The following is a 16,330-nucleotide window of genomic DNA, read 5'->3' on the forward strand; positions in this document are numbered from 1 at the left end:
ATGTCTGGACTTACAGATGTACACAAAAACGCATTTCCAAAATGCTGAGTGCAGCATTATTTGAAAATAGTAATGAGGGCCCAACTAGGCAAACTGAAGGTGGCAATGTATGATTTTTGTGGCCCCTCACCTCCTGTAGATTCTACAAGCCTGACTCCCAATGCTACACACCCATCCTTAGTTTCCGTATTACCTTTTCAACCCCTGTCGGCCAAGACTGCTATGATTTCCTGCCTAGCGCCCATTCCAATCTTGCCTTCATAACCAATGCTTGTTCTGGACATGGCTGATTGCCTTATACCTATGAAAATCAGTCTCTACCTTAGTAACCAATGTATTTACCCATCACATCTACAAAGGATTAGGGAGATCTTACAGCAACAACAGCAAAACACGTAACAGAACAACAAAATATAAGTAGGAAACTGTTAAGAGATTACAATTGAGAAAGTATGGAGTAGGAAATTAACCCATATATAGGTTTTTGAGTGTATGGAAGACAAAAGAGAAATGGCCCAGTACGTAGTCTTCATTGTCTAAGAGGAAGATCTTACTGGTCTCCTAGGGGAGCTGTCCCTGACACTTGGGTCTAGGACAAATGTTTCCCTTGGAGTTTCAAGTTGGGAAGCTAATATATCTTGCCCTCAATACAATCCTAAGGTGGGCTCTTCTTTGTAGACACCTTTTATAAAGGGAAATAACATAATTTGAGTAGCTTTCTGTTGTTTGCTAGGTGGCAGTAAAAAATTCCAGAATACCACCTCCAGGTACTGTGTTATGATGGGATATTAAAGTAGGATTCTTATTGTATCATATTAAAAGAACCCTTAGAGAGGAAATTCACTTTTCCACAGGAATTAAATGGTTCTAATGGTGAAATCAGAAATCTAGGAAAATCAACAGAGAAGATTTTTATTTAAGAAGCTTTCTGCATGTCTGAACTCCTCAAATTAAACCATAAAATACCCTCAACTGTAACAGAACTGAAAAAAAGAAATGCCACTAAACAGGTCATTTGCAGGGTGCTTTATTATGTTTTTATTTCAGGGATTGTGCTCTGTTCTTTTTTTATCTAGTCTACTCTCTTTTTTATCCTATTTTCTTCAGATATGCTTCCATTGCTTTGAATGCCAAAACTGTTTACTTTCTACTGTTGAACTGGCTTTGGGTCATCTCAACTATTTGAATTTTTAAAAATTATCTGCAATATGAGAGTCCTTGGACATACAAATATTCATATTTAAGAGAGTTTTGTCCTCTGATGGCCAGATATCTGATTTGAAAAAACCTTACTTGCCAACATAGCAACAGAAGAAAATCCCTGGAATTTGAGGTTATATTTAATCCCAGGTTAAAATTCTCTATCTTTGCAAGAGTTTAACTGTTTTAGATTCTACCTATAGGTGAGATCATGCAGTGTTTGTCTTTCTGTGGCTGGCTTATTTCGCTTAGCATAATGTCTTCCACTCAGAGAAGCAGAGAGTAGGATGGTGATCACCAGAGGCTTGGGGTAGAGAGAAATGGGAAGACGCTAGTCAAGGGATATGAGCGGTACAAAGTTTCAGTTATGCAGGGTGAATAAGTCCTGGAAATGTAATGCACTATAGTTAACAATACTTTATTGTATGCTTGAAATTTGTTTAAAGGGTAGATATTAAGTATTCTCATGGCAAAAATTCAAAGAGGACTCGGAAAATTTTTATTAAAGTTATGTATCTTTCACCAATCCATAGACTGATTCTAGAAAAATAAATACCCTTCTCCATTCACCCCTAAAGTAAGGAGGATCAGATTAAGTCACCACTGAGGTCTGGAAGTTTTAATGATGAGTTTGTTTGTGATGATTTCATGTGCTCTGAATGATGATTGCAGCTCTACACTCAACCAAGAGCCTTGTGGACCAAGTGAGATCCAAGTGTCTCAGAGCGCATGGAGGAGTACTTATGAGGGCCTGATTCTTCTCTCCTGTATGAAAGGAGATGAGGATTAACTAGTCAGGCTACTTAATTAACTGTAAAGTTAACCTACCCACTATAATTCTGATATAGCAAAGTAAGCCCCACACTCTCTGATCTGGCAGAATGCTACAGTGGAAAAACCTCTGGAGACTGTTAAATAAAAATTATTCACCAGACACTTGTTAAAAATGGCAAGACAGATTTTATTCAAGACTGTTGCAGTAGAGGTCAAGACTATTGCAATAGAGGGGAGAGATTAAGCTCAACTGCAAATACAATGAGGAGAAGTTGGGATTTATAGCCAATGAACAGAGGGAGAGGGTCAGTGGATAGAGAATTACTAAAGGGAGAATGCAAGGATAGGGGGATTCTTGCTAAATTGGCTTAACAGGATTCTTGCTAAAGACAAGCCAAGAACTTTGATACAAGGAGTTAGATGTCTAGGGTGGGGGTTGAGAAATTTGATCAGATATCAAGGGTAGGGGCTTCTTGCTAAACTGATTTAGCAGGATTCTTGCTAAAACTGAGTTTATCCAGGAAAAATGTGTAAGGTCGAGGTTGACACCTAGTTGAGAAGAGGGCTCAGAAGGGCCTAACTAAAATCTCGTCAAGAAGGGAGTCTCTGTCAAGTCAGAAAAATTATTTGGGTTCAAATCCTTGATTTGCCACTTATTAACTTTGTGATTTTGCAAATGTGGGAAAGTCATTAACTGCTCTAAGCTCCAGTTTCTCCTATGTAAAATGCAGATAATCATAACTACTCTACAGAGCCCACAGAGACACCACAAGAATCAAAATCAAGATGAAATGTTGCAGGTGAAAGCTTTTAGTAAATTATAAAGCTTGCATACATGTAAAGAAGTTATTCCTGCAGGATAGAAAATAAGCCATGGTCAAATGACCATAGCCTTTCCATCTCCCTCTAGTCAGAGTAAGGACATAGGAGTGTGATGGTTCTTCTTGTCAACCTAGGGTTTTACAACAAGAAAGGAAAATCACCAGGATAAAGAGTTTCCACACAATGAAAAGGGAGACTCTAGCACAGTTTTTCTGAGTAGTCGTTATGATCTGGATACTTGCAAGAGCCTTATAACAATATATGATAAATGATATTGCCGCCTCATGACTGCATACTCCTAATCCTGACATATCTTCTCCTAAGGTAGAGCTAGCAGAGGGTAGTCCCCATCATGGGCCAGAGCAACCACACCACCGTGAAGGAATTTGTCTTCCTGGAACTCACTCGCTTCCGGGAGCTAGAGTTTTGCTTGTTTGTGGTCTTCCTTTCTGTGTACGTAACAACTGTGCTGGGTAACGCACTCATTGTGCTGACCATCACCTGTGAGTCCCACCTCCACACTCCCATGTACTTTCTCCTGAGGAACAAATCAGTCCTGGACATTGTTTTTTCAGCTGTCACTGTTCCCAAGTTCCTGGTGGATCTTTTATCAGAGAGGAAAGCCATCTCTTACCATGGCTGCATGGTACAGATCTTCTTCTTCCACTTTGCTGGGGGGGCAGATTTTTTTCCTCTCTGTGATGGCCTATGACAGATACCTTGCAATTGCCAAACCTCTGCATTATGTGACCATTATGAGGAGATCGATGTGGGTGGGTTTGGTGGTCACCTCTTGGATGGGTGGTGGTTTGCACTCAATTGTCCAGATAATTCTCTTACTTCCACTCCCCTTCTGTGGTCCCAATGTCCTAGATGCCTTCTACTGTGATGTGCCCCAAGTGGTTAAACTGGCCTGCACTGACACCTTTGCTCTGGAACTCCTTATGATCTCTAACAATGGGCTGGTGACACTCCTGTGGTTCCTCGGGCTCCTGGGGTCCTACACTATTATTCTGGTGATGCTGAGATCTCACTCTGGGGAGGGCCGGCACAAGGCCCTCACCACCTGCACCTCCCACATCCTGGTGGTGACTCTTCACTTTGTGCCTTGCATTTACATCTACTGCCGGCCCTTCACTACACTGCCCATGGACATAGCTGTGTCTATCAATAACACGGTCATCACCCCCATGGTGAACCCCATCATCTACACTCTGAGGAGCCAAGAGATGAAATCAGCCATGAAGAGACTTCAGAGAAGGATTGGGTTTTCTGAGAGCAGTAAACTGGGGTGAGCAGTCAGATTGAGATGGAAATCTAACTCTGATTAATTTCTCAAACCACTATCCTGGGAGTAAGAGACAGCTATCTCTTTTCTCCATGGTCATTTCTCTACATCCTCATAGACGCTTAACTCTATTAGAGGGAATATAGAAACAAAAAGAAGAGATGAGGTTGAACAACATGAGATATTGGGCTTGCAGACTGGGGAGAGGAATGAGGTATAAGACTAAAATCAATAACCTAATGCTATTTTGTTGTAATCTGTGACTCTCATGCCAACATACTTTACCTCACTTTTACCACCTGTAATATGGAAATAACATTGTCTCCTCACAAGGTTGCCAAGAGAGTGAAGAATTACAAATGTTGAGAGGATGATAGCTGCAAAAATTAGTATTGCTCCTGGAATTAATCAGGCATACAAACGATTTCCCTGTTATAATATTCCTAAATGTGCATATATACAGAATATGGATGTATTTCTTTCTCACATGCTTTCTCTAGTGTCTCTGAGATTTCTCTGCCTTCTCTGATTATTCCCAGTTGATTATTAAAATCACTTCTTGATTTAATATTTTGAGTACAGAATCTTCAACATATTTCAATATATTTCACTATTCTCAGATCCATTCTACTGATTTTCTCACTCAAATTAATCTCAAAAGTACTTGTACAAATTGGGGCTATATCTGCACAAAATCCACAAAGATAATTTATTTTTTGTTAACTTAAACTTCTTTATTCCCTCTATCTTCTCTCCACTTCACTCCCAGGGCTTTTATAGCTGGAGCAAAACTATAGTTTTGTCTATATATGCACAGACAATTCAAGATAAATCACTGGTAAAAAAAAAAAAATACCTTTTCACACACTCAAGATCCATTTTTTGTAGCAGGAGAGAAAAGAAACACATTGTAGACAGGGCCACTTAAGAATAGCCGCTGGGTCTTCTTTGTAATCCACCTGTCTCCCAAGAGGACGATTCTAAAAATGTAATTATGTAGAGAGACAATAAATCTCCCTTCTCTCTTTATTCCTGCTTCAAATTCTACCCTTCAGCCTCCAAAAGTCATTAAAAAATTGGCCAAGAGGAATAAGAAATCTCAGGAAATTTCAACATATAGACCATTCTTTTGAAATTGTTATGATGCATTAATACTTGCAAAATGGTCCTAGTAGATGACATACATTTGTGATTTTCTCTGAGTCCTACAAGACAGAGACATTGGGCCAAGACTCTTAACCACATGGCAGTGCTTCTCAAACTTTTTAAAATTATTGCCACCCCCCCCAAGGAGCTTTATTAGGTATTTTTACTAATTGCTTTCCCACAAGAAAATGTAATACCAAAGATATACTGTATATCTTTTTACACACCAAAGATCTTTGAAGGACCACACATCATTGCAATATCTAAGATTTTTTGGCTACCAATAACCAATTTTTGCCCTCTTGGTCACATTGCCCACACTGAGAATGAATGATAACATGGCATTAGATATTTCTATTAACATGTTTCCCCGAAATTCAAAGAATCACAGAATAAATAGCATATGTCTTCTGGGGCCTTGCAAGAATTTGGAAAGCATAGAAATGTGGGCATCTTTGTTTGTGTGTGTCTGTAAGTGCATGCATATGTATGTGTGTGCACATATGCGTGGATTTGTGTCCAATAATGACTTGGAAAATATTTAATAACTCCCACTGGAACTCCAACACTGTCATAAGAATGTCCATTCTATTTCCACACTCAGATATAATAAAATTCCCTTTGCTAATTCTCATATTAGGCTTGAGCCTAAGGGACTACTGTATGTGATAGGGATGCTTTGGGACCAGATGAAGAGCCATGATGATGTAACTCCCTGAGTCTGCCCTGTCCAATGTGAAGTTTTAAGAGAAGATACCGAAGTCTAATGTAACTAACCTGCAGAAGGACTTCAACTTCTAACATGATATTTCCCCAGAACCATACACACTGAGGCCCAGCTATCCAGTCTCAGATGGCATAAATTCCAGCTTGGATACTGAAGGATTTGGGTAAGAACATTGAACTGTCAGAGTGTGAGACATTGTGGATTATACATGGATAGGATGTGCATGAAAATGTACCTAGTGTATAAGATATTGCAAAAATAGCTGACAATTTTAGTAACGGAAAACAAAGAAGTAGATTTTAAATACTGGAAAAGGAGGAATGTCTCCTTAAGAAGAAGGAGCCACAGAGATGGAGTCAGCATGGTAAAAGAGAAAGCAGCTCGTATTTGATGGAACAATTGAGTTGCATATAAGGAGCAGATTTTATTCTAGCTTAGGGTTTGTCCATGGGATCATGGAGCCTCTTTCCACAACATTGGTGCTTCCTTAAAAAACATAATCTTAACCTCAAATTATCTTAAAAACTGTGGAGGTTTCAAAGGCAACCCTATTTCCATACACTGCCCATGACTCACTGGGTCTCTTTAGCCTTTGATCCAGAGCCTGTCTTATTCCTGAACCCAATGACCCAGAGCTGAAGGCTCAAGTCCACTTGGTTAATTCATGCAAGTTTATGGAAACAAAAATAGTTAAGTTGGTTCAAAGAGAAGTTGCACTTCTATTGAATCGCATTTTATTGCTATTCAATAGAATATTCTACATATGTCTTCATAAATAACCCTCATGATAGGCAGGTCGGATTCTGTTTTCAGGAAAAAGGGAAATGAATCAAGTTAATTGAATGTCCACTCTGATCTTGGTACTTTACAAACATGATCATAGTTACTCCTTATGCCACCCATTGAAGTAAGTGGTATGCTTCCCAGTTTGCAGAGGAATAAATTGAAGGAAAATAAAGAACTTGCTCCATGTAACAAATGAGGAAGAGGCAAAATTCCAACCCAAATTTGCCCTACCTGAAAACTCTTAACATTGCCCTACACCACATCACATTAGATTGCCCTCACATTTTACAACTGAGGATCCAAGGAACAGAGAGGCAATGGGACTTTCTCAAGGTCACAAAGGTGTTTTATAGCCTGGATCAGAAAACAAATCTCTATCTGGCATCCCTCAGGCCATGTCAAAGATGTTAACAAAAGAGTTTCTTAGCCTGTGTTCGTCAAGATCCTTCTCCCTCACTCACATTCCAATGCCAATGCTTATAAGTAATGATGTGCACTTACCAGCTAGATTTATAAATTTAAGAAACATTTATTGAGGGCCTGGCCCTGTGGCCGAGTGGTTAAGTTCATGCAATCTGCTTGGGCAGTCCAGGGTTTTGCTGGTTCAGAGCCAGGGCATGGACATGGCACCCCTCAGGCCACGGTGAGGCAGCATCCCACACAGCACAACCAGAGGCACTCACAACTGAAATATACAACTATGTACTTGGGGGCTTTGGGGAAAAGAAGGGAAAAAAAGAAAATTGGCAACAGATGTTAGCTCAGGTGTCAATCTTTAAAAAAGAAACAAAACATTTATTGAGCACCTAACGCATGCCCCATACTAAGTGAAGATTTGATGATATTAGGATGGATGAAATACTGAGCAGACAGGATGAACTTGAGGTATAATAGGGAAATTATAGCGTGCTAAGGGAAAAGAGACATATAATTAGAAGAAACTGTTAAAAATACCAGAAGAGAAGTCAGTGCAGGGAATGAGTCACAAAGGGGTGTCAGGGAAGTTTTCACAGAAGAGGAGTCTCTGGACCCGAGCGTCGAAAGGTCAGTGTTTGTGAAGACGGATAGATGGGAGATTCTGAGAGTAGGGAGGATACAGTAGGTAGAGGGAGCAACAGGATCACAGATCCAAAGGCATAAGAATGTGTATAACATTTAAACACCTGAAACAGAATCAAAGGAAACAGGGCACTAGATAATATCGAAGATGGAGGGAAGTCTTAGATGCTATAAGAAAAGTTTAATCTTTATTCTATAAGCAATAGGGAACTACTAGAAATTTTCCAGCAAGGGAATAAATGGTCCCATTTATGACTTGTGAAGATATTTCTGCAAACAACAGAGAGGATGAATTAGAGAAAACTACACCGAAGAAAAGGAGACCAGTTACAGAACTCCTGCAACAATCTGAGGAGAAGCGATAAAGGTTTAAGTGAGGATGAGGAGAATGGGACAAATTGAGAGAAGTGAAAAAAGTAGTACCCTCAGGAGAGTTTTAACAGTGCCCAGGTCTCTTGCATGTGGGTGGCTCAATATAAGTCTTTTGGATAAAACATACTGCCTATCAGTACATGCTGTGGAGGTAAGTGTGCCCTCAGAGACTGAATAAACTGGGAAAACAAGACAAGTCATCAAATTCTCCAGAGCAAATGAGAGGCAACATGTGTTTTGGGCTTATTTATCCACATAGTTTTTCAAGACTCTTACCTTCCCAAAGTTTGTTTTTACACAGACCAATCATGATGCTTCCCAGTTGGGCACTGATCTGGACAGTGACCATCTATCAATAAGGTAATGCCAGGTGATTCAGGCAGATGCTTAGGCTGAGGATGGCTTTTACCTATAACTCTGAGTTAACTTTGTGACCACTGCCACCATCATAAATCTTCTTATAAATTATTGAAATGACATGGGCTGAATGTCAAAGTCTAACTCCATCACTAGCTTCCTGCGTGATCTTATACTTGTCACTTGGGCCTCTTAAGAACTTTATTTTTCCTTAATTGATCTTCAAACAACCAAAGGTTGCTTACTCCTGACTCATACAGGAAAAATACAAGGAAATAAAAATCCTCTAAGTTGGATCTTCCCCTTCCTCCTCAGCCACGACTCTATGGTAAGAGAACATACCAACCCTCAGGGATGGGGAACAACCATTGCTTCCATCTTGTGTTTATCTTACTCCATCAGAAAGTGAAAATCCCAAGCTCACTAGAAACTGTTTATCTTTTATAGGAAGGGCACAGGAGGAAATTCACATTTACCTGTACTGCCTACATTTCTGTGGTAACCTTGAATTTCATGCTCGTTCTCTATGTATGCATGTCTGGACCTTTGTGAACATAATCATCTCCATCACCATCTTTGTCAACTTCTTTGTGTTAAATTCATCATTTACCCTTGACCTCTTAGTATCTATGAAATGAAATAAAACATTGAAGAGAAGATGTCATTTCTGAAAGGTCTAAAATTCCATTGATGGAAAGAGGAAATTGAGGAGCTAATAAAACTCACCACTGAAAGTTCTGTAGAGTGTTCCTTACACAAATTATTCATGGATTTATATATTTTGAAACTGGCAGGCAGTGTGGTATAATGGAAAGATCCTAGAACTAAGAGACAGAAGAAAACTGTGTTACTTTTTCTCTGCCACTGGTTTTCTGAATTACTTTGGAAAATTGGCTTATAGTTATTGATTTCAGTTTTGGTATTATTAAAGTGGGAATAACAGCTTTCTCCCTAAACTCAGAGGGATATTAGGAAATTTTATTGTAATTAAGTGTGCAGTAGCTTTTAAAACAATAATATGCTGTTCAAATTGACCCATATCATCTTGTTACTGAAAGGCATTTGAGGGTTGATTTATTCCAATGGCTTTTAAGCCATAGAAACAAAGTGAAACTTGAATAAAATCAGAGCTGCTCTGATTCACGAAGATGTAGGGAACCCATAATTCCTTCCATAAAGCCTTCCTTAGATCTCTTCCTCAGCAACTTCTAGGGGTGAACTTTAAAAGATCACAAAGTCCCCAATCAAGTACGGTAGGAAAGCAAATGATCTAGCTCAAAACTCAACTTGTACTAATGAGGGAACTGAAGCAAGTAGAACTGAGTGATTTCCCTGGTAACACAGCTAGTTCATGAAGAATAAGATATATTTATGTATGTTCATTTTCTGTATGAGGTAAAACTTTGATTTCATTACCTAAGTAATATTATTTCTTTCCAAGCTGTACTTGGAGGAGGAAATATCATCCAATGGCCCTGAGAAATCATACCAGGGTGTCTGAATTCATTTTTTGTGGCCTTACCCAGTCTCAAGAGTTAAGCTTGCTCTTATTTTTATTTTTAGCTGTGATTTATGTAACAACTGTGTTAGCAAATGTTGCCATCATGGTCACTGTGACCTGTGAGCCTCGCCTTCACACCCCCATGTACTTCCTGCTCCGCAATCTCTCTGTCTTGGACATCTGCTTCTCCTCCATCACTGCTCCGAAGGTCCTAGCTGACCTTCTTTCAAGGAGAAAGACCATCTCCTTCAACAGTTGCATCACACAGATGTTTTTCTTCCACCTCCTCGGTGGAGCAGACATTTTTTCTCTCTCTGTGATGGCCTTTGATCGCTACATGGCCATCTCCAAGCCCCTGCACTATGTGACCATCATGAGTAGGGGGAGATGCACTGCCCTCATTGTGGCTTCCTGGATGGGGGGCTTTGTCCACTCCATTGTGCAGATCTCCCTTTTGCCACCCCTCCCCTTCTGTGGACCTAATGTTGTTGATGGCTTCTATTGTGATGTCCCGCAGGTGCTCAAACTCGCCTGCACTGACACCTTTGTCATTGAGCTTTTAATGATTTCCAACAATGGCCTGGTCACTACCCTGTGGTTTGTCCTTCTTCTTGTGTCATACACAGTGATCTTGATGATGCTGAGAACTCAAACTGGAGAAGGCAGGAAGAAAGCCATCTCTACCTGCACAGCCCACATCACTGTGGTGACACTGCACTTTGTGCCCTGCATCTATGTCTATGCCCGGCCCTTCACTGCCCTCCCCATGGACAGAGCTGTCTCCATCACCTTCACTGTCATCATCCCTGTTCTGAACCCCATGATTTACACCCTGAGGAACCAAGAGATGAAGTCATCCATGAGAAGACTGAAGAGAAGAATCATGCTTTCTGAAAGGGGATAGCCTGATTACAGATTGTGGATCAAGCTGCAAGAATATAATTGAGATATTTTCTTAAAATATTAGCTGTCACATATTGTCATGCCTCAACCATAAATAGACGAGTATAGCAAGATGGCACAGGCACAAAGGATCAGCTACCTGGCACAACGATATTGAGAAGGAACACCAGCAAGAAATTAAGCAGATAGAACATAGTCCTTAAAGAGCAATTGACAGCAAGCAGGGCACAAACGTGAAATACTGTAGAAGTTCTTGGTGTCCAGGCAATGGGATGAAAGATAGGACTGTGGTGTCCAGACATGCAGTAGGCAACAGGGACACAACCATTCAGTATGCGTAGAGACTTAGTTTTAAGGATCTTCATTGTCTTTCACTCCCTGTGACTTCCTAACAGTTGGATGTGACCTAGAACTTATACAGTCTTATTTTTAAAGCTCCAATATATGCCTACAGCAAGGGTAAGAATCTGGAACTACCTGTCTAACTGTTCATACTATTGCCTCAGACATAAGTTAGTTTGACTAGTTGAAAAAGGAAAAGCTGTATCTAAGCCAATAAATATTTTTTTCCTACGTGCACTTCTTTGTCATTTCCCTTACCACAGTGCATTAAAGAGCTCCAGAGAACTTAGCAGATCTAATTCTCCATTATATTCGCAGTGTCTAGAAAAGTGCCTGACCTGTAAGAAGCTATTAGTGTTTGTTCATTGAATTTGTGGCATGGAAGGAAAGGAATTTATATAAGAGTATGACATCAGTTCTACTTAATCATGGTTTTTAGAATTTATTTATTTATTTTTATTGAAGTAACATTGGATTATAACATTATAAAACTTTCAGGTGTACATTAAAATATATTTCAAATTCTGTGTAGATTACATCATGTTCACCACCCAAAGACTAATTACGATCCGTCACCACACATGTGTGCCTAATCACCCCTTTTGACCTCCTCCCTTCCCACTTCCCCTCTGGTAACCAGCAATCCAGTCTCTGTTGTTATCTTTTTGTTTGTCCTTTCTTTTAATCTTCTACTTAAGAGTGAGATCATAGAGTATTTGACTTTCTCTGTCTGACTTATTTCACTTAGCGTAATACCTTCAAGGTCCATCCATGTTGTCACAAATGGCCAGATTTCAACATTTCTTATGACTGAGTAGTATTCCATTGTGTATATATACTACATCTTCTTTATCCATTTGTCCCTTGATCAGGACCTAGGTTGCTTCCAAGTCTTGGCTGTTGTGAATCGTGCTGCAATGAACATAGGGGTGCATGTATCTTTATGAATTTGTGTTTTCAAGTTCTCTGGATAAAGACTCAGCAGTGGAATAGCTGGATCATATGGTAGATCCATTCTTAATTTTCTGATTTCATAATTTTCTGAAACTCCATACTGTTTTCCATGGCAGCTGCACCAGTTTACACTTCCACCAGGAGTGTACAAGGGTTCCCTTCTCTCCGCATCCTCCCCAACATTTGCTGTTTCTTGTCTTGTTAATTATAGTCATTCTGACCAGAGTGAGGTCATATCTCATTGCAATTTGATTTATTTTTCTCTGATAGTTAATAATGTTGAACATCTTTGCCTGTGCCTGTTGGCCATTCATATGTTTTCTTTGGAGAAATCTCTGTTCAGATCTTTTGTCCATTTTTTAATTGGGTTGTTAGTTTTTTTATTGTTGAGATATATGAGTTCCTTCTATATTTTGGGTATTAACACCTTATCTGATATATGGTTTGCAAATATCTTCTCCCAATTTCTAGGTTGTCTTTTCATTTTATTGATGGTTTCTGTTGCTGCGCAGAAGCTTTTTAGTTTGATGTCATCCTGTAGGTTTATTGTTTTACTATTGTTTATCTTGCCTGGTCAGACATGGTATTTGAAAGACTGCTGGAAAGACCGATGTCAAAGAGGGTACTGAGTATATTTTCTTCTAGAAGTTTCATGTTTTCAGTTCTCACATTCAAGGATTTAATCCATTTTGAGTTGATTTTTGTGCATGGTGTAAGATAATAGTCTGCTTCCATTCTTTTGCATGTGACTGTCCAGTTTTCACATGATTTATTGAAGAGACTCTCCTCTATCCATTATATGCTCTTGGCTCCCTTGTGAAAAATTAGTTGTCCATAAATCTGTGGGTTTATTTCTGGGCTCTTGATTCTGTTCCATTGATCTGTGTGTCTCTTTTTGTGCTATTACCACGCTTGTTTTTTTACTAAAGCTTTGTAGTGTATTTTGAAATCTGGGGTTGTGGTACCTCCAGCTTTATTCTTTTTCCTCAGCATTGCTTTGGCTATTCGGGGTCTTTTGTTGTTCCATATAAATTGTAGGATTCTTTGCTCTATTTCTGTGAAAGAATGATGTTGGAAGTTTGATAGGAATTGCATTGAATCTATAGATTGCTTTAGGAAGGATGGATATTTTAACTATGGTAATTCTTCCAATCCAAGAGCATGGAATATCTTTCCATTTCTTTGTATCTTCTTCAATTTCTTTCAACAATGTTTTATAGTTGTTGGTATACAGATCTTTCACCTCCTTGGTTAAGGATATTCCTAGGTATTTTATTGTTTTTGTTGCACTGTAAATGGTATTGTATTCTTAATTTCTCTTTCTGCTACTTCGTTGTTAGTGTATAGAAACGGGACCGATTTTTGTATGTTGGCGTTGCATCCTGCAACTTGACTGTATTCATTTATTATTTCTAAAAGATTTTTTAGTGGATTCCTTATGGTTTTCTACATATAAAATCATGTTGTCTGCAAAGAGTGACAGTTTTACTTCTTTTCCTATTTGGATCCCTTTTATTTCTTTTTCTTGCCTGATTGCTCTAGCTGAGACTTCCAATACTATGTAAAATAAGAGTGGTGACAGTGGGCATCCTTTTCTGGTTCCAGTTCTTACACGGATAGCTTTCCGTTTTTCTCCATTGAGAATAATATTAGCTGTGGGTTTGTCATATATGGCCTTTATTATTTTGAGGTATTTTCCTTCTATACCCATTTTATTTAGAGTTCTTATCATAAATGGATACTGTATCTTGTCAAATGCTTTCTCTGCATCTATTGAGATGATCATGTGATTTTTATTCTTCATTTTGTTAATGTGGTATATCACATTGATAGATTTGCACATGTTGAACCATCCTTGCGTCCCTGGAATGAAACCCACTAGATCATGATGTATGATCTTTTTAAGGTACTGTTGTATTAGATTTTCTAGTATTTTGTTGAGTTTTATTTTCATCGATGTTCATCAGTGATATTGGCCTGTAATTTTCATTTTTTGTATTGTCCTTGTCTGGTTTAGATATCAGGATAATGTTGGCTTCATAGAAAGATTTAGGAAGCCTTGCCTCCTCTATAAATTTGTGTAACAGTTTGAGAAGGATAGGTATTATGTATTCTTTGAATGTTTTGTAGAATTCACCAGGGAAGCCGTCTGGCTTTTGATTTTTGGTAGGCAATGATTACTGTTTTGATCTCCATACTGGTGATTGGTCTATTCAAATACTCTATTTCTTCTTGATCCAGTTTTGGGAGGTTGTATGATTCTAACAATTTATCTATTTCTTCAAGATTATCCAATTTGTTGGCATATAGCTTTTCATAATATTCTCTTATAATCTTTTGTAATTCTGAGATGTCCATTGTAATTTCTCCTCTTTCATTTCTGATTTTGTTTATTTGAGGCTTCTCTCTTTTTTTCTCGGTGCTTCTAGCTAAAGATTTGCTAATTTGGTTTATCTTTTCAAAGAACGAGCTCTTGCTTTCATTAATTTTTTCTATTTTTTTCAGTCTCTATTTCCTTTATTTCTGCTCTGATTTTTATTATTTCCTTCCTTCTACTGATTTGGGGCTTTGTCTTCTTCTTCTTTTTCCACTTCCTTTAGGTGCACTGTTAGTTTATTTGGGGTATTTCTTGTTTGTTGAGGCAGGCCAGAATTGTTATACACTTCCCTCTTAGAAGCACTTTTGCTGTACCTCATAGATTTTATCATGTTGTATTTTCATTTTCTTTTGTCTGCCAGTATTTTTTTATTTCTCCTTTGATTTCACTGACCCAATCGTTGCTCAGTAGCATTTTGTTTATTCATCACATTTTTGTGGCTTTTCTGATTTTCTTCCTGTAGCTGATTTCTAGTTTCTTACCTTTGTAGTCTGAAAAGATGCTTGGTATTATTTCAGTTTTCTTAAATTTATTGTGACTTGTTTTGTAGCCTAATATGTGATCAGTCCTGGAGAATGTCCCATGTGCATTTGAAAACGATATGCATTTTGTGGTTTGGGGATGGAATGTTCTATATATATATATATATATATATCTCTACTAAGTCAATCTGGTCTAATGTGTCATTTAAGGCCAATGTTTCCTCATTGATCTTCTGTTTGGGTAAACTATCCATTGGTGTAAGTGGAATGTTAAAGTCCTCTATTATTATTGTGTTACTGCATATTTCTCCTTTTATGTCTGTTAATGATTACTTTATATATTTAGGGGCTCCTATATTGGCTTCATAGATATTTACAAGTGTTGTATCTTCTTGTTGCTTTGTTCCCTTTATCATTATGTAGTGCCCTTCTTTGTCTCTTGTTATAGTTTTTGTTTTAAAATCTATTTTGTCTGATATAAGTATTGCTACCCCTGCTTTGTTTTCTTTGCCATTTGCATGGAATATCTTTTTCCATCCTTTCACTTTCAGTTTGTGAGTGCCTTTAGGTCTGAAGTGTGTCTTTTATATGCAGCATATATATGAGTCTTGTTTTTTTTATCCAGTTGGCCATCCTATGCCTTTTGATTGGAGCCTTTAGTCCACTGACATTTAAAGTAGGTATTGATAAGTATGTATTTAGTGCCATTTTGCTACTTTTCGTTTTCTAGATGTTTTAGTAGTTCTCTGTTCATTCTCCTTCTCTTGCTCTCTTCCCTTGTGGTTTTATGGCCTTCTTTAGTAATGTGTTTGATTTCTTTCCTCTCACTTATTTGTTCACTTATTATAGGTTTCTGATTTGTGATTACCATGAGCTTCCCATATACTATTCTACATATACGGCAATCTATATTGAGTTGATAGTCTCTTTAGCTTGAGCTCTTGTAAAATCTCTAATCTCTTACTCCCCTCCTCCCACATTTTATGTTTTTGAAATAATATCTAATTTCTTATTTTGTGTGTGTCTATTCATTACCCTCTTATTGTTGAAATAGGTAATTTTAGTACTTTTGTCTTTTAACCCTCATATTATCTTCAGAGGTGGTTGATCTGCTGTCTTTACTGTATTTTTGCCTTTACCAGAGATTTTTATTATCTGTTTGGTTTTTTGATAATTTTCTTATCCCTATTTGTGATCTTCTCTTTCCCACTTAAATAAGTCCCTTCAGCCTTTCTTTTAG

General features: G+C 38.2%; 1 protein-coding gene and 1 pseudogene across 1 annotated transcript; both read left to right on the plus strand.

The window, feature by feature from the left end:
• Positions 1 to 3,148: 3,148 nt before the first annotated feature.
• Positions 3,149 to 4,091, plus strand: LOC138916898 (olfactory receptor 4D6-like; annotated as a pseudogene).
• Positions 4,092 to 10,000: 5,909 nt separating this feature from the next.
• On the plus strand, positions 10,001 to 10,936 carry LOC138916899 (olfactory receptor 4D11-like). Its single transcript, XM_070230503.1, has one exon. The coding sequence runs from the start codon at positions 10,001 to 10,003 to the stop codon at positions 10,934 to 10,936; it is 936 nt and encodes a 311-aa protein (XP_070086604.1).
• Positions 10,937 to 16,330: the final 5,394 nt, after the last annotated feature.

This window comes from Equus caballus, chromosome 12 (genome assembly GCF_041296265.1).
Source record: "Equus caballus isolate H_3958 breed thoroughbred chromosome 12, TB-T2T, whole genome shotgun sequence".
Classification (NCBI taxonomy): domain Eukaryota; kingdom Metazoa; phylum Chordata; class Mammalia; order Perissodactyla; family Equidae; genus Equus; species Equus caballus.

Bases quoted from the DNA above. Each gene is read 5' to 3' on its own strand.
- LOC138916899 (XM_070230503.1), top strand. From the start codon at position 10,001: ATGGCCCTGAGAAATCATACCAGGGTGTCTGAATTCATTTTTTGTGGC.